The sequence below is a fragment of the Crocodylus siamensis genome, chromosome 1 (genome assembly GCF_052110815.1).
Source record: "Crocodylus siamensis isolate JL-2025a chromosome 1, ASM5211081v1, whole genome shotgun sequence".
Classification (NCBI taxonomy): Eukaryota; Metazoa; Chordata; order Crocodylia; family Crocodylidae; genus Crocodylus; species Crocodylus siamensis.
Genome location: NC_143395.1, coordinates 74,752,218 through 74,773,527, shown reverse-complemented (window position 1 = coordinate 74,773,527; position 21,310 = coordinate 74,752,218). Strand labels below are relative to the sequence as shown.

Here is a 21,310-nt window from a genome sequence, read left to right as displayed (position 1 = left end):
CACCATATTACCAAGCATGTCCTGCAGAGGCCCTACGTTACTTGGTACCTTCTTTTTACCCCCTATGTATTTAAAAAGGGACTTCTTGTTATCCTTGATCTGGGTCACTAGTCCCAGTTCCACCTCTGCCTTAGCCTTCCTAACAGCCCCCCTACAATCTCAAGCAATGGAGGTATACTTCTCCTTGGTGAGGGTCCCTCCCTTCCATTGGGTGTAAGCCTCTTTTTTGGCTTTGAGACATTCCTGAATGCTTTTGGTGAGCCATGGAGGCTTTTGCGCCCTCCTGCCCCCTTTGATCTGCATGGAGATTGTCACCCTTTGGACTTGGAGCATTGTCTTCTTAAGGAACAACCACTCTTCTTGGACTTCCAACTCCTGACCCTCTTGTATTCTGACCCAGAGCACCTCAGTCTGCCTTACCTCAGACCCAGTGCTGTTTGCTGAGGATGTGTATTGCTCCTTGACATACAGCGCCACACCCTGACCTTTCCTCCTTGTTCTATCCCGCCTATACGGTCTATAGCCTTTGTTGTTTACCACCCAGTGATACATTGGATCCCACCAAGTTTCAGTGAGCCCCACTATGTCTGGATTTGTGTTTGCTAGCAGGAGGGCAAGTTCCTCCTGCTTGTTCCCCCATTCTACAAGCATTAGTGTAGAGGTATTTAAGGTGTATGCACCTTCCCCCCAATCTCAGGACTACACGGGCCCCTGTCTCTTAACTGGGTATTTCTTGTGGTTGTCACCTGTCTTGGTTGGGCTGTTCTTGAGGGTGTCTTCTGGTTCGGTGTTCCGTGGCTCCCTTGGTCCTCTTTCTCCCCCTCCCCAACAAGCCTAGTTTAAAGTCCGCCGGCAGAGATCAGCCAACCTGAAAGAAAACACATGCTTACCTTTCGGGTAGAGGTGGAGCCCATCCCACCCAAACATGTCTCTTGTTTTGAAGTGTGGGTCATGGTCCAGAAAGTCGAAGCCCGCCTCGAGACACCATTCCCAAAGCCACAAGTTGACATCCCCGATGCAGGTCTCATGGTATCTTACATGTCTGCTCACCGGAAGTATTGATGAGAAGACAACCTGTGCCCCTATCTCCTTTAGCTTATTAATAAGGATACAAGCACAAGAACTTGCAGTATTTACTTATTTCAATTCTTTAAGACTCTTCATATAAAACTTGGATGCAAAATTGAATGCCTTATTCTATAAGGATTTGAACAATTTTGTTTCATTCAAATTTCATTCTTACATGAATATTTGGTTCCAGAATATGGTATTTAAGATAGATTTTGAATAAACATGCATCATATTAAAAGTTTATATGACTCATGCTGCTCAGTTTAATAGTAACATATTCATAATATGGAATTTTGAATCTAGCAAATGACAGAGAAATGGCAGAGTGATTCTTTTGTGGAGTATTTTTGAATACTGTATTTTCATTTGATTTTGTCCTACAAAAAACAACATAGTAACTTTTTTGCTGATATATAGGAAACTTCAGCTTCCCCTGCTATCATAGTTTTTTTGAGGGGTGTACATATTTCATTTCACATCAGTCTTTGGAAACATTATCACTCTGTAGATTGAGGAAAAGTCTAGGACTAAGAACTACAGAAAATGAAGTAGCTGAGGATACAGGTTAAAAGCATGGCCATACACCTCATAAAACGGTATTTGCAAAACTTTTTGGCAAAAAGCACTAGTTCCTAACACCATAATTACAGGTTTAGAAACAGAATATTCACACATATTATTAATAATATACCTTATGGTTGGCTTAGTAGCATGGATATAAAAATTGCCTTACCAAATACAAGGTTCCCTCTAAAGTTAAATATTTCTTTGGAATATCCTGCTCCTTTTGACACCTCAGTTTTAATTTTCTCTACAACTTGATCTGAAAATGATGACCAGCTTGAAATCCATATAACTTGAAGGCTTTATCAGTAAAGCCCAGCAGAGTTATATTTCTTTATGGCTAGATGTTGAAACCCAGTGAAAAATCAATTTTTTCTTGTCCTAAATGGTGATTTGAAGCACTTAAAAAAGGTGAAAGGGTATGTGGAGTGCCCGTCATGCTCAGAGTGCTTTCTTATGTAGCCTGTGTATGTACATTTGCCTGTTAGCCCTGGCAGTCTAGTCCATTTGATACACTGGATGTTGTGTCACTGAGATGGAGGGAAACAGGAGATGAGAAAGCAAGTTACTAGTGTTCTGAAAAGCCTGAGTTCCCTCAGTGTAATTCATTATGGAAATAATGATTCTGAGAACCATTGCTTCATACAGCACCTGTATTGGTGCAATGGGAATTGCTCATACTCAGCACCTCTCAGGATTAGATTTATAATTTAGTAGAAATGCTGTAGGAAATATGTTTATCACAAGCAGCTTTGTTATGGATCCTATCAGGAGTACTAGTTTACTGGAAGGGAGAAATATTGACACCAGCATTTCTTTAGCAAGTAATATAGTCATCATTTATGTTTGGTTTTGTTACTTGGAATTTTTTTTTTCTGTATAGCACTGTATTTCAGGTACCTTTTTCGGATTGGATACCATGCTTTGACTACTTTCCTAACTCAATCAGACTTTCACCTTCAAAATGGTTACTAATGGTTTAAAAATGCTTTTAGGTAAAACTGTGGGAAGAGACAAAGAGTGGGTTTAAAATATCAGAAAAGAGGCAAAGAGTTTAATTAAATGAACACTTGGAAACAAAACACAGTTAAAAAAGGGGAAAAAAGGATATAGAGAGTTTGCAGGAAAAACAACAGGGGCCAAATGAAAAAAAGAAAAAAAGAAATACTGATTCCTAATCATGAGGTGTAGATTAGGAAATGCAGCAAAAGGCTAGTTGTAAAGATAGCTTTAAGTCATTTGTAAGCCTCCTGAATTCTGAGTGCATCCCCTAGTGTTGCTTTTAAGAGCACAGGAGCAAGCTATCCCAATGCAATGGGAAGTGCAACAGGTGACTGGCTTGGCTAGACAGCAATCTCTTCATTGAGTAGAATCTCGAAAAGGAATCCTGAAAAAACAAAAAAAGGTAAATTAGTCATAATACTAATGAGCATCTCACAGCCATGGAGGGAAAACCTTAGGAAGGCCAAAGCACAATTTTAATGTATTTGGCAAGGGACATAAAAGGCAATAAAAAAAGATTCTACAAGTATTCCAGAAGTAAGAGGATGGTCAGAGAAACTATAGGTCCTTGTGGAATATGGAAGCTAATATAATTGCGGGTGATTCAGAGAAGTTTCAGGTATTTAACACCTTTTTTACTTATCTTTGCTAGTTGGGGCAGGTACCAGATGACAAGTGCAGTCAGTAGCAAGGGTGAGGAAGGAGATAAACAGAGAGTAGTAGAAGAATAAATTAGGGATTACTTAGGGAAGTCAGATGGTTCAAGTTGGCAGGGCCAGATAGGACACAGTCTAGGGTACTGGTTGAGGTGATTTCAGAGCCGTTGGCTATCCTCCTTGAGAATTCCTGGAGGTTGAATGAGTTGTGGGATGACTGCAAAAAGGGCAAATACAGTGCCCATCTTTAAGAAAGGGAAGAAAGAGTATCTGGAGAATTGCAGATTAGTCCGCCTGACCTTGATATCTAGAAAGATCATGAAGCAGGTCCTCATAGAATCTTTTGTGAAGAACTGAGAAGAGAACAAGGTGATCAAGACAGAACCAGCATGGACTCACTAAGAGTCCATTTCCGTCTGTGATAAGGTGGTAGGTTGTGCGGATGTGATATGCTTTGACTTCAGCAAGTCTTTTGACACTGTCTCCCTGGAAATTCTCATTAACAAGCTATGAAAATGCAGACTAGATGAAAATACTGTAAGGTAGATACATAACTGGTTGGCTCATTGTTCTCAATACGTAGTCTTCAATGGCTCAAGGTGTAGTTTGAAGGAGGTCTCATTTGAGGTTCCCCAGAGGTCTGTCTTGGGTCCTGTGTTGTTCAACATCTTCATTAATGATTTGCATGATTTTCACTGTGGCAGGGCACTACTGGTGCCTGCCACTTTAAGGGCTGGGTCAGGCATCCAGCATGTGCCTAATGGCAGCAGCCATTTTGAGAACCTAGTACATAAAGGCTGTATTCTGTTGCTGCCAGCCAGGCAGAAACTTCACCTGGTGGAAAAGCTGTATGAAACATCTTGAAGGTAAGGGCAGGAGCTTGTGGGGATGGGTTGAAGGCTCCTGGTCCTGGGTAAGACCTAAAACAGCACCCTACCAGGAGTGGGAGGCCTGCTAGGGATCCCAGTGACATGCAAGCTCCCAGGAAATACAGGGCAGTTACCACCCTGGTGAAAGGCAGGTTAGGGCACCTTAGCCCCTAGCCCCCACAACATTATGGGTACAAGGTGGCCAGGCATGGCTACAGCCATCTCTGCCCAAAGAGGGTGTAAGACCCAGGCAGGGCCAGACATGGCTATGGCCATCTGAGTCCCCAGCAGGGAGGGAAGCCCTGTGGCCCCGGTGAGGGGGCTGAGATATGGAGCCCTAGTGAGGGGGAAACCAGAGGGCTGAGAGCCCAGTATGTGTGTGTGAGTATGTATAGAGTTGCCCTGGGAGGGGCTAGGGCAAGCTTGGCCCCAGTCAGGTAATTGGCTGGCCATTACTCCAGTGAGGGTCACAGGAAAGGCCCGAAAGACAGTTCATCTGCCACCCAAAGTGTGCACTAGGTAAAGCCTATGGCCAAAGGGGCCCGCTCCGAGGGGGAGCAAAGTGGTACAAGTTGTCGATGCATGAAAGAGATCCTGTAAGAGGGGGTGGAGCATGAGAGGCCCTAGTGAGAGGAGGGCGGTATGTATGTCTGTGTGTCTGAGGCCTGACAATGAGGGCTAAGCTTGGTCTGGCTGTAGCCCAGGAGCATGATGTCACCCTGATGCTAACTGTGAGGCTTGGGCTGCAGTGTAGGGGAGGAACGGAGCCACAGATAGCACTCCCTGGCATTGGGGCAGTAATGAGCCATCTCCCACTTTATACCAATAGTTTGTGGAAACGACAGTCATGACAGGAAAGACTGGGCAGATTGTCCATAGAAACAGGTGGGTGGGCAGGCATGAGATCTGGCCCAAAGCTTGCCCGCCTGTTACATTCATGGTTAGCATATTTTCAGATGACACCTAGGTGTGTGGAGTGCAGACCCTCTGGAGGGAGGGCCAGGATCCCAAATGATCTGTATAGACTGGAAAATTGGTCCACAATCAACCACATGGAATTCAACAGGAACAGGTACAAAGTCCTGAACTTGGGATGGAATAACTGCTTGCACAAATACAGACTGGGGAATGACTGGCTAGGTTGCAGTACTACAAAGAAGGACCGGTGGGTTACTGAATATGAGCCAACAGTGTGCTCTTGTTGCAAACAGCATACTGGGCTGTATTAACAAGAGCAGCACTTACAAATCAGGGAAGTGAATCTTTTGTTCTGTTCAACCCTAGTGAGGCCTCACCAGTACTGTGTCAAGTTGTGGGCCCCACATTTCAAGAAGGATATGAACAGTTTGGAAATTTTCAAGATCCTGTTAGACAGATACTTGGCTGGCATGGTGTAGTTGAGGATGATCCTGCCTTGAGAAAGGGGAAGCCCTATTTTCCTATAATCTTACATGCATCCTGCCCAGAAGTGAACATTGTAAGCACAGCCACTTCCATATAAGTGGATTTTTTTGTTCCAAAAAAAAATCCAGGCCTTCAAGTGGCGGTATAAAGTGGTTTAATCTATACACCCCCTACCCCCGCCGGCTGTCTTAAATTCATCCCTTACACTGCTACAGAAGGGAAAGTAAAGAAAGGAAGACAAGAAGGAAGTGCAGATAGTAGAAGAGAGACAGTGGCTGTGGCTCCAACTCAGAGCTTGGGGGTTGTGGCTGGAGCTGGAGCTTCAGCAACTACTGTTCCCTTCCTTGTACTCAAATCCAAGACAAGGGACTTTCTCCCCCATCATGAATGAGGAAGGACGCATAGCTTGTTTTTCATTCAAGTAAATACAGTAATCATCAACTGAAGGCATCACTAAGAGATTTGGGTCCTTTCTTGTCCTTGTATTTCTTGCAAGTGCCTGAAAGAAGCTAGAATGCAGCTCAGAATCAAAGTCAGAATGTCTTTAAATATATGTCTATAGGACGCGTACAAGTATTATCTGAGCTTTAGGGCATATTAGGTACTAAAATGCAGTACAGGGTTTCTTTTACTTTGGGGAGAGGAGGGTGGGAGCATTATGAGTGAGGGAAGACTTCTTATTAAATCATTCTTGGAAGAAAACTATGGTGTCAGTTAACAGGAAATAATGTTTGCTACATCAAATTTGATTTACACACCCCCAAACAATGCTGGCAAGGTTTGCAAAGCATTTTGTTTCTATTTTGTTGCATTTTTTAAAAAATTGTTTCTCTTAAGAAGAAAATGAATGATGTCTTTTTATTGTTACGCTTTGTGCAGAGGTTAAATGGGATTCATGCCTGGTGCACATTACTCTTCCCATCCCCCCCAGATAAGCAAGGTTAAAAGAAAATAAATATGATGACCAGTGAAATGAAAAAGTTAAATAGGATAAAACTGAAGGGAGTGAACATTGGGAATAATTTCAGATAACCTCACTAATAAATAATCCTTTCAAATAAGTATGCACATTAACAGTTTTGGACATCTAAAAATTTAAACCAGCAGTCTGTAAACATTTTACTGGATGGGATAGAACATGATACATGATATTTAATGACGCCTCTGAAATTCAGCCAGCATGCTGTGCAACTCATTTAGACAAAGTAGACAACTAGTTAATCATTGCAAAGAAAATTAGACAGAGTAAATTGGTTTGCTGCATTCCACAGTTAGCTACCAAAAGGAATATATGCCACTAATTAGAATGAAAGTACTCTGAGCATTCAGTTATCAGGAAAAAGAGATATCCTGGTCTACTAAACCATGAAGTTTCCATGATTCAGTGATATGATTTTATCAGTTCAGCAGTCTATACTAAGGGGCTTCAACTTTGATTATACTGAGTAAATGACATAATAGGCCATAATAAAAATAATTACGGATAATTTGAAACCTTTGTTTCCAAGACAGCCGAACAGTGTCATGAAATGTAAATAAATTAAAATTTAAAGACTCCTTATATGTACAGTTATTTTTTTTAAGTGAGAGAATAAAAAAAGTTTAACAACTTGACAATTACTATAAAAATATATTAGGAAATGACGTAGGTAAGTTTTATAAAGCAACCGTAACTTAGCCTACTATACGTATTTTGACTTGAGCATTATATTTAAACATTTAATGCTATGTTAGCATGCAGATATTGTAATTTTCTTATTCCTTAAATAAGCATAGAAAATATGTGTGCTTCCTAATATTATAATAAAAAAAGGTGTAAGTAGCCACTGAGGTGGATTGGGCACAGGAAAGTCAAGTTCATTTATTTGGTACAGCCAAAGGTCTTAGTTCTTCAGCTAATCCTTATGGATAGACACTTACTCCCAGTGATGCCAATAGGTTAAAGACAATTACTTATGTGGAAATATGCATCATTTAACACAGTGTTGGTTTTATCTGTGCATCTGAAAGAATTAAACTCACCAGAATGCCTATAGCAATGGATGTTAGGTCAGAGGAAGGTAACATTAATTTTATCTTTATATATGATTTATCAAAGTTATGTATGGATGCACTGCTGTGGATGGACTCTAAATATGATCCAGTTTCCATATATTTGTGGGGGGAGAGAGGGGATCTTCTCATTAATTTCAGTAGAAGGCAGGTCAGACCTTCTCCGCATACGTGCTTTTATTCTATGTGGAGTTGATATTTCACTGTTAAAACTAATGGGATTATTTCCCTTGACTTTAATGGGAGCAATATCAAGACCTGTACACTTGGAGAATTATGGGTTTCTTTTATCTTTCTCCAATCTCTCTTGAAGTAGTAACATCAAATGATGCAGATAGATCTGCTGAAAATATATAAGAAAATATTCCACTATTCAGTATCATAAGACAGAAATATCTATGAGTTATGATTTATGCAAAGAATGTAGGTCCATAGTAGGAGAAAACAAAATTACTTTGGAAAAAACTATTTTACCTCTTCAGTCACTTAGAGTTTAGCATTGTACTCACTGTTATTTTCCCTCAAGTGAAGTGATAGTACTACACTTTTCTAGACTGTTTCAAGTTTCCAAATTCACCTGTTTCTGAGTATATTTCTAAAGTGTGTATGACATGAAGAAAAGTTTTTGTTTTCTTTCTCTCTCTCTCTCTCTCTTTCTCCTTCACACAGAAAAAAAAGTTTATTGGATTTTCTCGAACTTCCAAAAAGCATTGAAACTCTGCTCAGATAAGAAGAGTGTTTCTGAAACTTTGGAGTGAGGGAAAGAAAATGTTATTATCAAAATAGTTTTGCAGTCTTTGCAGTCTTTTTCACAAGCAAAAAAATAATATACGCTAATAAAAGAATCTATACATAATTGTTTGAACTGAGTTAGAATTTGACATTTACATATGTTTTCTTTCTATTCACTCTTCTTTTTATAACTGTTGTAGAAACATATGCAATAAATATTTAGACTTTTAATTTACCACAGATTAATCTAAAAATCTACTTTCTTAGCTTAATTAGAATTCATTTGCTTAATTGTCATTCTGATCCCATCAATTCAAGTTTTGCACTAACTTGAACAGTGCCATCTTTTGCAGTTTGCACTTTAATTTGATTTCTATTATGGTTTATGAACAGTAATAAGGTCCTGCTTGAATATTCATTAGCTTTTGAATTGTGGCCTATGAAAAGGTGCTTTCTTTTACCTTAATGAAAGTGGCACAGCATGGGACTGATCAGTAGTGGCATTTGATTTGAAGCATCCAATGAATTTGTCCATTGTTTATTGACACATCTTGTCCAAACAGCTCCCTCGCAAGTTAGCGGAGTAATGAAAGAGAGAGTGCTACAGAGAAGCGTGGAGCTTTCCTGGCAGGAACCGGAACATCCCAATGGAGTCATCACTGAATATGAAATCAAGTATTATGAGAAAGTAAGTGCTGAGAGCATCTAAATGTACAACAATGGGCCATTTACATCATGTCACCCCACTCTGCGGTGTGCAAATTTTAATGTTGTGATTATACCAACTATTATCTCTTGGTATCACTTGACATTTGTAGTTGATTTTACCAATTTTATTTTCTCTTGCTTTTCTTGTCTTTGTATGTTCTGTATTTTTTATTTAAAAATGAAAACAGCTACTTGACAAGATATTTTCTTATTTGCTTTTATTTTATTATAATAAGTCTGGCTGAACACGTTTTACCAAACAATTTGTGGCCTTTTTGTTTTTTTCTACCTTGTTGCTAATCCCTTTATTAGGTACTTATATAACATTGAAACTTTGCTCTTGTGAGGAGGCATAAAATCTCCTTATTGCTTCTGGTAGTAAAAGGACTTACTTTTCAGGAGTTGTAAATGATATGTCTGACATCTTAAATCTTCCTAAATTTGTCCTGTTAATTTCAGTGGGTAAATTATTTTTCATTTGCCCTCATAAACTTCCAGTAATGTGAGAGCCATTTTTACATGCCCTTTTTAAAATAGGAATGTATTACTATCAAGTGGTCGCTGTTCAGAAGTGAGTGAAGTGAACCCTTTATATGTTGGAAGAATTGATGGCCCCACTATAATCAATAAGGGGCAGGGGGTAAGGATTGCTGTTTATGTCAGCTGGGCCAGGATTTCATTCGTAATCTGTAATAATTTTGGAATAGTCTAAAATGGAAATGTTGCATATACATAAGATAAGAATTAGTGCTATAAAAATTCTACAGAGAAAACTGAATTAAGTTATAAAAGATACAATAAAAAGGAGCTTCTCTTGATATCAAATTTGAACTCCACATGCAAAGTAAGTGAATATATATTTCAGAGCTGAGTATGTAAGCATACTATACAGCGTGTGATTAGAAAAATTTAGATCACATCAGATCCAACATTAATTATCTTATCTCTGAATAATACAAATATACTTATCTAAATAGCTTTATGTGACTTTAAAAAGAAAGTAAAAATGTAATTAGTTCACTGATCATTACTCCAAGTAATACATTATTTAAGTATTCTTATTACAGAATTTGTTAGAGATGTGTATATTTCAACATTGTGACTTTCAACAGGAATTTTATTATTTCAGCTAGTGAATTCAGGTCTTTCTTCCCACAACCTAAAAAACTAAAAACTAAATTCCAGCTTAAAATGAAACACAAAATGTCACACGTTTACCAAAGACTGGACTGTATTATTTTAGTTTTGTTTTGTTTATTCCATATCCAAAGTGGGTTTTTTGTCTGTAAAATTATCATTACTCTTTGTGAAAAATCACTGAAAAAATTCTAGATGGAGTTACAGAACTCTAGGTCATCATACACAAGTCTTGAGCTTATTAAATATAATATTTATATGTATGTATATGTGTGTGTAGGTATATATATATATGATATACATGTATATATGTATTTTATTGCTAAGTTTCTAACTGTGTGCATAGCTCAAGAAATATTATTAAATTACTGTTGCAAAGAAACTAGCTACATATATTAATTCATAGTTATAATTAAATTCATAAGAAAAGACGGCTGTTATGCTGCAAGCAGTTGCACATAAACTGAATTCTGCACCTGCAAATAGTTCCTTGTCAGTGGGAATACTCACAATATATAAAGTTATGAATGCACTTAACACTGAAGGTTTGAGTGTGCTTTTGAACTTTATTTCAAAAGAGTAAAACATTTTATATAGATGTATAGATAATTTATATGTGTAATACATACAACATCTTGAACTTTCTGCCCAGTTCACCAAATCAAATCAAATATTTCTTGAGGTTCTGAAATGTTCTGAAAGTGTTTCTGTGTCTGATATCTGGCTAGGACTGGAAATAGAAAGTACCAGAAATCTCACAAGTATGTTTGTTCTTATGAGCTTTTTCGCTTTACATCTCTGCGTTTCTTTTTCAAACTCAGATTTGCACAGTTCAAATAAACTTCATTTATGTATCAGGAGCTAAACTCTGAACTATTAGAATTCCACTGGTGTCCACAAATCCAATAAATCCATTCACCACACATGCACGCACACATGCTTTCCACCATTCTCTTTGTTTAGATGCCATTTATTTCTTCTTGGTGGAGATATGAAAATATTTCACATTAACTGACGTGCTTAGTCAAAAGACAGCATGGATGAGCAATGGGAGCAGGCATCATCAGATCCTGTAAAAGAAATCTGACACACTACATGTAATTATGGGTTTCTGTATTTCAATGCAAGGGCTTTGTTGTTACCCTGAAATACAATGGGCAAAATTCTCCATTGGTTTAAGTGAACAAAAGATCATTGAAATCAACAGAACTGCACACATCTACAATGCAAGACAATTTAGGCCAGTCAATGTAATGTGTAAGTATAGCCAGCTGCAGTCCATCAGAACCTGTGTAGCAGGTTTTAAAAAAGAGTTGATACATATGGATTTTGTAATTGTGTTACTTTTAATTTTTGTGGATGATATAGTGAGCAGTTCACTTTCTGCTTGTTTTGCCTCACGCTGTAGATTTTGCCTCCGTAAAAATGGAGTAAAAACTAAGCAATAACTTCAGAATTTAACCAATATCCAGTTTATTGCTATTGGTGCTGTTGCTGTTGAAAGGAATCACATAGAACTTCTCTGATAAAGAAGGTGGAGGGAGCTATTTAGGATTGTGGGAAGTTAGTCAGACTAAGGAATTTGCTATAAGGATAATTTGCCATGCAATGATATGGGAAGACATTTCAAACCCAAGAGCTACATTATTCAAGCACCATTTACATTTCTGATTCTTCAATAGAAAGCAGGTTTGGAATTCATCAATGAGCAAACTTTTCATAGAATTGTAGAATCATAGAAAATTAGGGTTGGGACCTCAGGAAGTCCAGAGGTTCCCAACCACCAAGCCACGAAGGGTTGGCTGCCGGGTCATGGCATGAGGCTCCCACTTGGACTCCCATCTGTCTGCCCGGACGAGTGGCTTCTCCCACCAGCAGTCACATTCAGGGTTAAAGCTTTGTGGTGGAACAGCTCTGGGAGGGAGGTAGCTAACTCCATGCACACCATCCCACTCCCATGCCAGTCCACAGTATAAAAAAGTTGGGAATCACTGATCTAGGCCAACCCTCTGTTCAAATGAGGACTACTTGCAACTGTATCATCCCACCCAAGGTTTTGTCTAGTTATGGTTTAAAAACCTCCAAGGAGAGAGATTCTACCACTTCTCTGAATAGCCTGTTCCAGTGCTTTACTACCCTCCTTCCTTGGAATATTCTTATACTGGAATATAAGGAAAGCTTAATAAGAGACACAAAACCAATCATTTTATTGCTGGATTTATATTACTGACATGTGCTTTATATATAAATGTTATATCATTTTAAGCACTCCTCAATGAACTGACAGTGTGGTATAATGCCATGGTGTGCATTACATTTTTATGTAAAAAGAGCATGGAAAATTGAAATAAATGGGCAGGAATATCTGTCAGTAGCTTATGTGCAACAATAATGAAATCATATCTGTAATGTCATTTATTTATTTTTTTGTATTATTGTTTCTAGGATCAAAGGGAGAGGACCTATTCCACAGTAAAAACCAAGTCCACTTCAGCTTCCATTAATAATTTGAAACCAGGAACAGTATATGTTTTCCAGATTCGTGCTTTTACTGCTGCTGGTTATGGAATTTACAGTCCCAGGCTTGATGTTGCCACACTAGAAGAAGCCACAGGTAAGTGCCATTCACATTTAAATACAATTAACATATTCAGTAAAAAAAAAAGTGGATACAGCATGATATTACCTGAAAGAGAGAATGGAAAATGTATACATATGATTTTTTTTTCTATGGATGAAATCAATTATTCTGGACACATGTCAACTGCCATGATCATACTTTGGTATGGGTAATGAACTGAGTGCTGTGTTTTATAATGGCACTAGAAATTAGAATCCTATAGCAAGAAGTAGTTAGCCCAGCTAGTGTGAAGGTAGGTAGGTGGTAGAGCAGGGTGGCCAAAAGCTGATTGGGGTGTTGGGGAGGGCATGGCCCACATTCATGCCCTATTTCAATTGACCACATGGCATGAGAAAAAGGCAAAGGCTTTTTTTAAAGTTCCTGAAGCAGATAAAAATTCCGTCCTCTCCATGCTCAGTGACATCTTCCCTTCCCTTCCCTGCCTGCTTTCCTATGCACGGCTCCTGCTGTCTCTGCCTGCCCTGGGGATGAGGGCAAGGGGAAGCTCCAGAGCTGCTCTTCCCTCCTCCAGTCAGCTTTTGTGCAGATCTGGGTGGAGTCAGGATCAGCATCAGCAGTGGGTGGGTCCCTATTTTCCCTCTCCACCTGCAGTGTTCCTTGTCAGCCCATCCACTGTCACCCCTGTCTCTAATCAAGTCTGGCTCTATGCGAAGTCCAGATACAGCAGCACTGAAGCCCTCCCCTGCCCCCAGCTCATCTTGGGGTACTGGTAGCCATAGAAGGGAGGAAATGGGAGAGCAGGAGAGCAAATGTGCCACTCAGCATGGAGGGAAAGGAAAGAGGGGAGGGCAGTCTTTTATTTGCTTGAGGAACTTAAAAAAAAGTCTCTGTTGCTAGTCTTCCGGTGTGGTCTGCTTGCCCTGGTGGTGTGGCAGGGGAGGCTGGGAGTTGAGGTACAGTTATCCTTGAAGTGAAGGTCTGTGAGGTCACAACTCACACACCCCACTTTTGAAAATGCTGAATCTGCCCATTAGGGTGGCCTACTTTGTTAGATTCATGAATTCACAGCATCTGAGGAAGTAGGCCGTAGCTTACGAAAACTCACGTGTCTCTGAATAAGGTGCCACCCTGCCCTCCCTTCTAGAAGGTGCCACCCTGCCCTCCCATGGTTAGAGAAGTTTCTTGGCTCCTCTTCCTTGATGTCCTCACTCGTTAAAGAGCCAAAAACTATCCTTCATCTTCCTCACATGAAAGGAAAGGGTGAGAGGATGAAAGACTCCATAAGACAGGGAGGGAGTAAGAAAGAACTTTCACACTCTGCCCCCCCGGAAAAAAAAAAAAATCAGGACCCTGACAGATACACTTAAGACTTAAGATGTGATTAAATGATTAATTATGTCTTAAGTCAGGAATGGACAAAATATGGTCCATGGGCCGAATATGGCACACAGACAGACTTTGGCTCATGGTGTTTTCCTCGGTCCCACCTGATTCAGGTGCTGTGAGGCCCACTGCCCCCTGGGCATGCAGCAGGGCTGGGATGACTCAACAGCTGGACTGCCTTTCTAGGTAACCCAGGTGGCGGTGGCTCCTTTCGGCTGCTGCCACCACTGGCCCCAGCCTCCTGGTAATGGTGGGGACCCATGTGCACAGCCCTGACCCAAGCCTGCCTCGTGCCTGCTCCAGACTCAGCGTAGCGGAGAGGATCAGCTCCAGACCAGACACAGCCTCGACCCCGGTCCACCCTGGAGATGCTTAGGACTCGTCCATCCACAATGAGCAGTGGCAGTGGCTGGGCACTAGCTGCTGCTCAGTGCATGGGAATAGCAGCCCCTCCCTTTCGCCACTGCTGAGCCCTTCTTACTGCAGCCATCCAGAGCCTGTGCTGGGGCTGCTCTGCAGCTCCTCCAGCCACTGCTGCTGCTCAGTGTGGGCAGGCAGTCCAAAGCAGGTGTGGGGCAGGCTGGGGTCAGGGCTGTGCACATGGGTTCCAGCTGGTCTGTGGCCTGGGTAAGTCCAGAGCAGGTGCAGGGCAGGCCGGGGTCGGGGCTGGGGCTATGCACCGTTGGTGGTGTTGCGAAGGAGCTGCAGGGCACACAGGCTCCAAGCTGTTACAGGGGATGGGAGGGTGCTGACTGGCCCGTGGCGGCTCCCCAAAACTGCCTCTGTGGCCCGCAGGCCACAATAATTGCCCACCCCACGTTAAGTAGTGACCAGGACACGCATTCAATCAGTTAAAGGTACGATAAAATGAGGAATAAGCCACAAAGTTATTACACATAATATGTGTAATAGCTTTGTGGTTTGTTGCTACCGTGCCTTTAATTGAATGTATAGCTAGTGACCAGCCACTGGAGCACATGGGAGCCTTTCAAGACTCACATATGCTCTTGAGGCTGGAAAGCTCCTCAATGGCTTGGGGCTCCCAGCTGGGGAGTACATCATGTGCTCCTGTGGCTTAGAGCCAAGTTTGCTACTTGCCCTTGCAGGGGGAGCCCAGGATTCCACAGTTGCCCCTCCTGCCATGCACATGTGTTATGCCCTATTATAGGTATTCTTCATCAAATCCTGTTGTGCTTTTACTTCAATGTCTGTTAGAGGCCATAATTATTTTTCCTCCATTCACCCAATATGCTTACAGGGCATAATTATTCTTGCATGTTTTGTGGACCCAGATGGGAAAGGAAGCAAAGTGCCTGAGAGCCCTGCACTCACTGAGCTTTAGACGCAGTTAGCTAAACTACCTAGCTCCTGACAGCTCTGTGACTTAGTTGCCAATCCAAAGCTTCTTTGTTTCTGGTCATCTGCTTGTCACCTGGTCATCAGGTGACATCTCTAGTGAACAGATCAGCTGAATGTGGAGTCAGACAAGTAATTTGCAGGTTCAACAGTTGTGACTTTAGTAAGATCAATTTGGACTTTCTGTATTTTGTGTTTTGAGAGGAATTCTGCAGACACAGACTGTGCCTGACTTCAACTGTATTCACGTATTACCCAAATAATTTACAGCCATTCTTGAGACACAGGAATTTAATGTTTAGGTCTTATTTAGGAGGAAGTTAGGCATTGTTTGGGAGGAAAAAAATGCCTTGCTACTACAAGAAAAATAATAAACTTTTATATAATATTGTCATCCAGAAATCTCAGAGTGATTAACAAGAAGGTCAGTGTAATTATTCCTGTTTTACAGGTAGGGAAGCTGAGGCTGAGAGTGGTAATATGATATTTTGCTTTGGATAGATTTCTACTCATAAATTAAATGTACAGTCCTTTGTCATTGAGGTACCTACCACCTTGATAGCACATAAAAGTGTTAATTACTAACATATCTCTAATTTACTGCCTACAATGGATTTCATTTTGGCTGACCAGTCAAAGAGGAGGTTTCCTAGCCCAGAATAGTTAGTGAAATATGTAGATATAGTTTTAAGAGTAATCAGGTTTTAACTGGAACTGCAAGTATCAACAGCCTTGTCAACATAAGAAAGACCATGAAATGCAAATATAAATAAAAGTGTCCTCCTTTTGTACCTCATCTGTGGCTCTTTTAATAATAAATTGTATTTAGACAAACAATACTGTGCATTTGGCCAATATATACTGTAAAACTTTGGAATTAGAGCATGCAAAGCACATCATAAGCTAGATTTCTGTTCTGACATGCCATATTGGTCATCTTACATAGTCATGATAATATGGTGTCATTTTTTTCACTGTATTGAAAAGAATGCTACGTGACTAATTCTTATAAATTATAAACAATTTCTATTCTCCTTTCATATATGGTTTTCAGAAACTTTTAATTAAAACAAAGAGAAGAATTAATTTGGGTTAAATTGAATTACTTGGTATGTGAAATTATATTACTTTGATTTGTGATCTTACCAGATAATACAATCTAATCAAACTAGGGATTTGCCAGCATATAAAAGAGGGGCCTCCAGAGAGAATTCAAAATATTTCTTGGAGATAAATAAATCATTTCATAGGTAATATTCTTTTTTCCAAGTGAGTATACCAATATGATGAGGTACTATACAGCAGATTAGGGTTTTGTCCACAATTTCTGACCATTTTTGGTTTCTAAACTCTCACAGTATTTTTTTTAAATAGTGGTGTTAAGATCCTTAGGATTCATTAGTCAAAAATAAATACATTTTGCCATCCTAAATTCTCCCTAGAGAATTTAAATGCCTTATTAGTTTATTATATTAAACTTTTAGGTCAGGGACAGGCAAAGTCCAGCCTGCGGGTCAGATCAGCCCTGTGGTGAATTCCATTTCCCAACAGTGCCTTCTCATGTTGCTGCAGCCAGTTTCCATGGAGACCCCAAGAGCGTGGGGCCAAGACAGTGCAGGGCCAGGGTTTCCATGGAGACCAATCCCAGCAGCCTGGGCAGGCTATGCTCGTGGGTGGGAAGCTGCTCTGGGTCTGGGATCTGGGGTCAGTGACAGCGTGGTCTGGAGCCAGGGCAGAGCCCAACTTCAGGCAGGGGCATGTGGGCAGCAGATCACAGCTCTGTCCCAGCTCCAGACCAGAGTCACTGCTGTGAGATCTGGGCCTCAGCCCTGAAGCAGCTTCCCGTCCTGCCGCACGCCCTGCCAGCACTGCTGGGGCTAGCCTCCATGGAAACCCTGGCCCTGTGCTCCTGGAGTGTCCATGGAAACTGCCTGCAGCAACAGAGGCAGGGGCTACTGAGAAATGGAATCTGGCCAGATCTACCTTTTTGCCAATCCATGTTTTAGATTCATTAGTAGTTTTATACCGTTAAATAGATTTTGTGGTTCATTCTGGATGGCTGCTGTTCTTTAGTATTGGGCAAAGTATACAGTACATATATTTTGATGACAATCTTAAGTTTATTTGCAGTGAACAATGATTAATAAATACAAGAAATTTTATATGTTGTATGGTGTATGTAAGACATCAAAATGCATGAGCCATTGTAATTTATTCATTGATTAATAAAGACCAAAGTCTTCCTGGGAGTATTATAAATCCACAAGATGTCCCTCAAGTGATAACTTTATCTTTTGAATCACTCTTTGCATTTGGTTTATTTGCTTATAACAGACCGGTTAAATCACATGTAGCCAGTGGATCTGAAGGTCATAAATTCATAGGCATTTTTTTTAATCAAAAAGTATGAATAGGAAATAAATTAGACTATATTGTAATCCTAAATTCAGGAATTCCTGGTTTTGAAATATTGATGGTACTTTCTATCCAGGATTTCAATAGGAAAGAAAAGCCAAAATATTTGGGCAAATGTTCATTAAAACTTTGTTTTGTAACCAACACAAGAAATACACAAATATCTCTGATATGTTTAAAGCCTTCTTCTTTTTCTGTAAACGACACATTGCTTGAGATCTTTCAGCACATGGGGCACTAGATTAGAATATATGTTTGAATATACTTGAGATTGTCATTGTCAAAGTAAGATTTTTTTATTTACTCTCAGGTACTGTGAAACACTGAAGGTATGCCTGGTCTGCCCTATCTGGCAGATTTTATCACGCTTTCAAAAATGATCCACATTGCCTCCATGCCTTAGCAGCCTTTGAAAGCAGTGTGCAGCCTTGTGCGCCTGCTACTGGGCAGACCAGGCAGCGAGGAGGCACATGGCATCGAGGCTCTGGGAGAAGCTTGCCTGAAGGGCCTGGGGAGCAGAGCAGTTCCCCGGAGCCAGCAGAGCCTGCACAGTGACTGGATCAGCCCCAGGCCCTGTCCCCACCCCTGCCTTGCCTCGGGGAGGAGCCACTGCCTGCCCCGCACTGCTCTCTCTACCCGCTGGGATGCTGACGTGGTGAGAAGTGGAATGCAGCCAAGCAGTAACTTACTTACTCCCAGTACCTCCTCCATGCTCTGGGTTTCTAGAAAGCCACAGCCCAACTTCTCTCTGGGTGGGTGCGCAGCATTACAAAGCTAATATGTGGCAAGAGTTTTTTTGTGTGTGTGGCCGTACATGCACAGACCTTAAAGGGAACCTTGCTGGGGCTCCACTCACCTTAGCTCTGCTCCTGTCTCTGTGGCATTCTGTCCCTCACCATGGGGGCTTCAATCTGAGCCCCATTCCTTCCTTCCTTCCCCCAAGGACTGCCTTGCTGGGCTGGGGGTGGGGCACATGCATGTATATGCACACTCAGCGCCCCAGCCTCAGATTGACTCTAAGAGGGTTCCAGAACAACCAGTTGGTGACCACTGAGCTAGATGATTTGCAGCTTAGTGAGATGAATACTGCTCTGGAAATGCGGGTGGGGTGGCACTCTGAATTGTAACCTAGCCAGCATCTTGCTTTGAATGTAGGCAGGATTTCCCTATGGCTCTCCATCCTTTTTTTTCCCAAAGTCTGAAATGCAAGATGCAGCGGCTCAGCTGCAAGAGAAAGGCCACAAAGGGCTTTGGACAATGTATGTATTATTCCCTGGTGGTACGAGTGCCATGCTGGGAAGTCAGAGTGATGATGTTTCAGACCTTCATGTGGTAACAGGGGCCTAGAACCTGGGTCTTCTGCTTCCCAGGTAGTGCCTTACCCACGCAGCTCTTGGAGCTAAAACATGGAGAACTGCTTCTTCCTCCTCATTTTTTCAGGACTTATGATCTGGTACATGTATACAGAGCTTTGTGCCTTGCTGACCAATGTGCAGCCTACCATGCAAGCTTTGTGGCCACAAGGATGTGTATGTGTTTTCACTGCATGTGGAGTAGGATTGCAAAGTATACATAAGTGACAATAATATCATTTTTGCAGATAGAAAACTGCCATTTGGGCACTTAAAAAGGATTCAGCCCAATGATTCCACATTTTTGGTAGGCATCTGAGATCAGAATCAATTACTGAATATCTAAATGTAGCCTAATTCTTGGTATAAGAATTCCTGACTATATCAACACATACAATGGAGTCTCTTTGCTCTAAAATTAATATTCAAAATGATGGGTTATGATGAAAACTCTATCTAATCAATAAAATAACCTACTCCATTATTTCCTCTTAGAACTTTGAATCCGTATGCTTACAGTTCTATTTTCCACTACAGAGGTAGTCCATCAATAGCCACAATTGTAAAGCTCTTTTATCTGTTAAAGCATAACCAAACTATAGTTACCAATGATCACTTTCAAAAGTTGTAAGCTGTAAAATATAAGTTATGCCTTGAGAATGTGTCACTGTAGCTGTCTGTCTATAGGGAAGTACATACATTTCAAGTGCAGAAGCTTGGGTGTTTTAAATATGAAAAGCAGTATCTCATGGTCCTGTTCCAAATGATAAAGAACACAGTAACTATGACCCTCCTGCAGTTCCTTCTAATTGCCTGTGAGAGAGCAATATGGAAGAACCTGGACAGTGTACAACCTGCTACTGTTTCTTGAGCTTCAAAGTGACCTTTTGTGAAGACATTTCTTTTCATTCTCTTCAGTATTTTCCTTCATACAAGAACAAATAAACAAAAAAGGGACAATGGTACCCCTGTACTTGTCTTTGTGGTATCTGTAGCCCAGGATAGGTATCAAGTCCATTGATAAAACTGAATTTCTTGAGCCAAATAACTTAGTCATCAAATGATTACCCAGGTAAGCAACAGGGGCCAAGGCAATGCTGAGATTAGGGGGCCTCAAATGCCTTTACACAAACACTCATAGTATTGGAAACATTCAGGAGAAACTTACCCTCCTGCTAGTGTCACCAACTCAGACATAGTGGGGCTCACAGAAACATGGTGGGACCCAACGCATGAATAGGTGGTAAATATCAAGGGCTATAGGCTGTACAGGAGGGACAGGACAGGGAGGAAAAGTGGGGGTGTGGCACCCTACATCAAGGAGGAATACACATCCTCATCAAGTAGCACAGGGTCAGAGGAGGGGCACACTGAAGTGTTCTGGGTTAGAATACAAGGCAGTCAAGAGGAAAGGGACTTAACGGTGGGCGTCTACTACAGACCACCCAACCAAGGGGAAGAGCTAGACTGGCAATTAGATCAGCTCACGGAGGTAGTTGGGTCAAAAGACATGGACATCATGGATGAACTTTCCAGACATCTGCTGGGAAGAGCAGTCAGCCAGGTCTGACCACTCACGAAGGTTCCTAGCCAGAATGCAGGACCTCCATTTAACCCCAGGAGGTGCACAGCCCCACCAGGGGAGACACCTTGTTGGACCTGGTGCTGGCCACGGGCAACGACCTGGTGAGGGGGCTGCAGGTGCTCGACCACCTTGGGGACAATGATCATCACCTGCTGGAATTCACCATCCAGCGCAAGGTGGCAAAGGCCTACAGCAAGGCAGCAGCCCTAGACTTCAGGAGCATGGACTTCAATGAGCTAAGGAGAATAGTCAGGGAAGCACTGAGGTCCCAGAGGGGAGGGGACTTGGGTGTCCAAGAAGAGTGGTTGCTCCTTAAGGAGACGATCCTTCAAACCCAAAGGGAGGTAATCCCAACACGGACCAAAGGGGGCAGGAGGGTGCAAAAGCCCCCATGGCTCACCAAAAGCATCTGGGAACATCTAGCTAAAAGGGAGCCGCACACC

At 41.4% G+C, this 21,310-nt stretch overlaps 1 protein-coding gene across 2 annotated transcripts in view; it reads left to right on the top strand.

Moving 5' to 3' along the window:
- The window catches only part of EPHA7 (EPH receptor A7), a 209,752-nt gene that overhangs the window by 153,919 nt on the left and 34,523 nt on the right, over window positions 1–21,310 (top strand). For both annotated transcript variants that reach the window (XM_090036938.1, XM_090036928.1), the window contains exons 6-7: window positions 8,914–9,038; window positions 12,641–12,809. In XM_090036938.1, the coding sequence (XP_089893064.1) occupies window positions 8,914–9,038; window positions 12,641–12,809 (294 nt within the window). The remainder of the gene's footprint in view (window positions 1–8,913; window positions 9,039–12,640; window positions 12,810–21,310) is intronic.